The 6,051-nt window shown below is 45.1% G+C and overlaps 1 protein-coding gene across 1 annotated transcript; it reads left to right on the forward strand.

Moving 5' to 3' along the window:
- Positions 1-220: 220 nt before the first annotated feature.
- On the forward strand, positions 221-1,099 carry LOC309812300 (allograft inflammatory factor 1-like). Its single transcript, XM_082635983.1, has one exon. The coding sequence runs from the start codon at positions 576-578 to the stop codon at positions 1,026-1,028; it is 453 nt and encodes a 150-aa protein (XP_082492109.1). The 5' UTR covers positions 221-575; the 3' UTR covers positions 1,029-1,099.
- The last annotated feature ends 4,952 nt before the right edge of the window (positions 1,100-6,051 follow it).

The following is a 6,051-nucleotide window of genomic DNA, read 5'->3' on the forward strand; positions in this document are numbered from 1 at the left end:
AGAGCAAAACCCACACACATATGGTCACCTAATTGATGACAAAGGAAGCAAGAACATACAATAGAGAAAAGACAGCCTCTTTAATAAGTAGTGCTGGAAAAACTGGACAGATACATGTAAAAAATGAAATTAGAACACTACCTAACATCATACACAAAAATAAACTCAAAATGGATTAAAGACCTAGATGTAAGACTGGACACTATAAATCTCTTAGAGGAAAATATAGGAAAAACACTCTTTGACATAAATCACAGCAAGATCTTTTTTGACCCACCTCCTAGAGTAATGAAAATAAAAACTAAAATAAACTAATGGGACATAATTCAACTTAAAAGCTTTGCACAGCAAAGGAAACCATAAACAAAATGAAAAGACAACCCTCAGAATGGGAGAAAATATTTGCAAATGAAGCAACAGACAAAGGATTATTCTCCAAATACGTAAACACCTCATGAAGCTCAGTATCAAAAAAACAAAAAACCCAATTAAAAAATGGGTGGAAGACCTAAATAGACATTTCACCACTCGCCGCGGTCGAGAAACCCCGAGCCGGCGGAAGCCCGGTGCTCACCATGTCGGTCGCGCTCAGCAACAGGTTCCAAGGAGGGAAAGCGTTCGGTTTGCTCAAAGCCCGGCAGGAGAGGAGGCTGACCGAAATCAACCGGGAGTTCCTCTGTGACCAGAAGTACAGTGATGAAGAGAACCTGCCAGAAAAACTTGCAGCCTTTAAAGAGAAGTACATGGAGTTTGACCTGAACAATGAGGGCGAGATTGACCTGATGTCTTTAAAGAGGATGATGGAGAAGCTTGGGGTCCCCAAGACCCACCTGGAGATGAAGAAGATGATCTCGGAGGTGACGGGCGGGGTCAGCGACACCATCTCCTACCGAGACTTTGTGAACATGATGCTGGGGAAACGGTCGGCGGTCCTCAAGCTAGTCATGATGTTTGAAGGAAAAGCCAACGAGAACAGCCCCAAGCCAGTTGGCCCCCCTCCAGAGAGAGACATTGCCAGCCTGCCCTGAGGACCCCCGCCTGGACCTGCCCCGTCCTCCCCACTCCTCTTCCTCCCTCCTGATCTCACTGCCCTTCTTGACTCATTGCGATGTGTCTCATTTGTTCTGTTTGGTCGTTGTACGTTTGTTTTTTCATCAGCAGAGTCAGTGATCTCTTTGTATAGCACAAGTTATCTGCCTTAAAGGGGCTCTGGGTTGGGGAGTCCAGATCGCCTCCTTCTCTTTTTCCCTGCATCTCCCCTCCCTGTGCAGAAGGGCTGACATTAAACCAAAAACCAGAGGGGGCAGGGCCAGGACAGGGAGACCAGAAGCCTGTGACTCCCGCACTGGAAGCTGGCACTGTTTGTCCTTCCAGGTCACTGAGCTAAGTCCTGGGACCCTGGCCTGGCCCTGGTGAGGCCCTCAGCCCCTTTCGGAAGACTCTGGAGTCGGGATAAGGCTGCAGGGCCTCCTTAGGGTATCCTCGGACAGCTCTGTGGTTCCAGTGCTCTTGGGTGGGCCAGGATGTGGCCACACAATGTCCCACCTCCTCAGCTGGTCCCCTCTCAGTCCACACTTCGTCTTATCCTTAGTGAGGTGACAGGAGAGAAGGAGAGGGACTTGGCAATTGGAGCCCTTCAGGAAGGTTCCAGAGGAATCCTCTAGCCTTGCCCCCTGGCTACACCTTTACAGGCAGCTCAGAGGAAGGGTGCAGCTCCCCCTGACCCTTGCTGGGGCTTCAGAGGCAGAGGGGATCCAGGGGCCTTGGGGGAGGGGATTCAGCTCAGCCTAGTCCCACCTTTTAGGGAGGATGTTGAGGGCAACAGGATAGGAGGATGAGGACTTACATGCTCATGGCAGACAGAGGCAGCACTACTGTTAAGCCAGGAGCTGAGAAATAGGTTGCCTTTCTGATCCCCATCTGCTTGAAACCTGACTCTGCTTCCCCATTTGCCTTCACACCTTCCTCACACCATTCATTCATTCATTCATTCACTCACTCCGTCATTCAACAGGTATTTATTGACAACCTATTATAAGCTTTAAGTCCCCCCACTTTGTCCTGACATGTGCCATGTCCAATGTCTCTCTAATTCATCATTCTGTTTCCAGATCACTCAAAACCTTGAGCTTGGGGATTCGATTGGGGTCACCTGTGTTTTTTTATTATGGACTAGGGTTTTAGAGCCTTGATCCACCCTGTAGGTTAGCTGGGCCAGGCCTCTCAGTTCACAGGTGAGAAAACTGTGGTGACCCACAGGGATTAAGTGCTTTGCCCAAGGGCAGGGGTCCATCTGGAGATGGAAGATCTGGACCGGGGCCCAGGTGTCCAGATGCCCTGCCCATGCCTCATCTCGGCTCTGCGCTGCCTCAGTCAGTGATGAAAACAAGGGAAGGGGCGGAGAGGGGCAGCCTCTTAGGTCAACCCTTGGGCAAGGCCCTGGGCCAGGAGTCACCCTTCCCAGTGCCTCCGAGGCAGCGTCAGCAGGGACCCCAGCCTTGACCCTACCTGTATTCTGGAGTCCCCTCCCCTGCCCACTCAGGTCTTAGATGCGCTCATCCACCGAACATGTTTATTAACCACCTGTTATGGGCCAAGAGCTAAGAACCCAGTAGCGAAATGGACAGACTCATGGAATTTAGAGTCTAGTGGGGAAGTCTGACCCAGGTGATGAAAGTTAGGGAAGAGGAGGATACGAGGTGACTGCCGGGCAATCCTGGGGGCCTAACTGGGCCCAACACTGGGCAAGGGTCTTGCAGAAGCCTTCACAAACCTGAAGCAGAGAGCTGTGGGGGGCGCTGGAGCCCCTGGTAGCTCCCTGTGGCTCCTCTGACCCGTAATCGAGGCCAAGGAGCTGACTTTACAGCAGCTGGAGGGAGTGGAGCAGGTAGGGGATGGGGAAACGGCCAGGTTGGGTTAATCCACTGGTCTCGACCAGTTCAGGAACAAGACTATTTGGCCGTGACAGGCTGATGTTCGGCCTAAGAAGGTACTTAAAATGCATAAGCCTAGTTGAAGTTTAAACCCCAGCAAAACATTCCACCCTGTAAATGTAAAATCTCACCTCCACTCCCTCCCCTGCCTTTTCTATTTTTTCCCCCTGAGATCCTTAGATGAGCAACTGCCTGTCTCCACCCCTTCCCACTGCCTCTCCTTTCTGGGACTGGCTGAGACCTTTGAGCAAGGTAATGCCTTCCTTGACTACCCATCATAGTCAGTGTATCTGTACCTCACTCAGACAGGAGGACAGAACCAACCAGGCTTATTTCAGCGGGTTACACACTTTACAAGACTGCAGGAAACCTTCTTAAGGGAGGAGAGCAAGTGGGTGTGTCCCCAGCTTCTAGAAAGGGCAGGAAAGAGTTCTCTCATTGGATGGGGAGTGTCCTGGGGAAACTTTACCAGCTCCTTCATCATTTGGAATTCAACTTCCAGAGGGAGAGGGTCTCAAGAGTGGTCCCTGGAAAGGGGGGTGGTCTGCATGTATTTCAGGTTGTGGCTATTAGCTCTAGGACTCTTACTTCTCTGGCTAAGGGCTCAGCTTCTAGGAGTTCAGCTGTCTTCTTTCTGAAAGACCAAATCTAACTAATGTAACCAGCAGCTTGGGGGCTGCCGAGTACGGCTCTGTCCCTGCCATTCAAAAGGAAGAAGTGTGTCGGGCAAGTTCACGTGGAAGCAGTATGTGTGTGCGTGTGCGTGTTGAGTATGTGTGGTACTGGACTGGAAATAAAACAGACAAACTTAAAAAAAAAAAAAAAATAGACATTTCACCAAAGAAGACATACAGATGGCCAAGAGACATATGAAAAGATGCTCAGCATCACTAATTATTAGAGAAATGCAAATCAAAACTACAATGAGGTATCACCTCACACCAGTCAGAATGGCCATCATCAACAAATCCACAAACAGTAAATGCTGGAGAGGGTGTAAAGAAAAGTGAACCCTTTTGCACTGTTGGTGGGAATGTAAATTGATACAGTCACTGTGGAGAACAGTTGGAGGTTCCTTAAAAAACTAAAAATAGAACTACCATATGACCCAGCAATCCCACTACTGGGCATATACCCTGAGGAAACTGTAATTCAAAAGGAAACATGTACCCCAGTGTTCATTGCACCACTATTTACAATAGCCAGGACATGGAAACAACTTAAATGTCCAATCACAGATGAATGGATCAAGAAAATGTGGTACATATATACAATGAAATATTACTCCACCATTAAAAGGAATGAAATTGTGTCATTTGTAGGGTTGTGGATGGACCTAGAGTCTGTCACACAGAGTGGAGTAAGCCAGAAAGAGAAAAACAAATATCGTATATTAACACATATATGTGGAATCTAGAAAAATGGTACAGATGAACCTATTTGCAGGGCAGGAACAGAGACGTTGACGTAGAGAATGGACATGTGGACACAGTGGGCAAAGGGGAGGGTGGGATGAACTGGGATATTAGGATTGAAATATATACACTACCATGCGTAAAATAGATAGCTAGCAGGAACATGCTATAAAGCAAAGGAAGCTCAGCTCAGTGCTCTGTGATGACTTAGATGGGTGAGATGCGGGGGTTGGTGGGAGGGAGGTCCAAGAAGGAGGGGATATAGGTATACATATAGCTGATTCATTTCATTACAGAGCAGAAACTAACACAACACTGTAAAGCAATTATACTCCAATTAAAAAAATATTCATTTTGACATAAGCTGAAAGAAAAAACAAAGGAAAAATCTTGATTTTCAGAAGTTGCATAACTCTGGGTAAATTATTTTTTATTTTAGAATAATTTCCTTATTATACAAAGAGTTATTTATGCAGTATACTTTTACATATTCCATATGTTCCTCCAAAACTATGAAAATTATGGGTGTTTAAAAATCTCTTTTTTGGGAAAGAATTTCCCCTCAAATCTTTCAGTTTGTAGCCCAAGTGAAAGTGGACGTCCCATTAGTCAAGAGCTGTGGTGTTTCCTGAGGGGAAGCATTAAACATCTCCTAGGCAATAGATTCTCCAATGCCCCAGCTTTGCCACTTCATTGTAAGCACCATGTGATCAGTAAACCATTCCAGAATGTTAAGCATCTCTTCCATGATGACCTTGTGTGCATGTTCCAGTTATAAAGATGCTGATTTAAAGTTAATTATTAAATTATACTAAATAACATAGCATAGGATAATGAAGTGTAGTATCCATATTGTTATTATGGTTAATATATTTTGGTATAGTATATTATTGTATATTATCTTAGTGTGGTATATTACACCATAGTATAACATAGTGTGATATACTATAGCACAGGGTAATATAGTACAGTATAGAGTGGTCTGGTATAGCATGGAACAGTGTAGAGAGGAATGGTTTAAAATAGTATGGTAGAGTACAATACAGTACAGAGCTGCACAGTATCTATATAGCATAGTAGTTAGAACAATGCCTTTAGAATCACAGACCTAGTTTCAAATTGTGGTCCTACCACATACTAAATGTACAGTCTTGAGCATATTGCTTAGTGCCTCTGAGCCTCAGTTTCCGCATCTGAAAAATGAAGATTAAAAATACTTACCATGATGAATTGGGAGATTGGGATTGACATATATACAATAATATGTATAAAATAGATAACTAATAAGAACCTGCTGTATAGTAAAATTTAAAAATTCAAAAAAAGAAAAGAGTAAAAAAAATAGAAATACTTACCATGCCATCTGAGGATGAAGTTTTTATGAGGACTGTGAAGGTAATATATGTAAGGAGGAAGCACTGACAGTTCACAAGCCCTCAATCAAAACTCGCATTTCATGTATCTCACTGACAGTGGGGATGAGTAATGAAAGTGCTTGCTTTAAGGAAAGTGTCTCCCTAAAAGCATCTACAAAGAACTGGCTAGGACATGACTCAGGAGTGGTTGGGTGGTTGTATATTTACTTCTTAAGACAAGCATCCTAAGTGAACCTCCCAATCACTTACTATATTTTGCAAAGATAGGTGATGACCCTGGGATAGTATGGAGCTACTGAATCTTTTCACTGGTGATGACAACAAGAG

The sequence above is a fragment of the Mesoplodon mirus genome (genome assembly GCF_964341445.2).
Source record: "Mesoplodon mirus genome assembly, chromosome: 11".
Lineage (NCBI taxonomy): Eukaryota > Metazoa > Chordata > Mammalia > Artiodactyla > Ziphiidae > Mesoplodon > Mesoplodon mirus.

What these genes read in the sequence shown, in the direction of transcription:
- LOC309812300 (XM_082635983.1), top strand. Translation starts at nt 576, where the DNA reads ATGTCGGTCGCGCTCAGCAACAGGTTCCAAGGAGGGAAAGCGTTCGGT.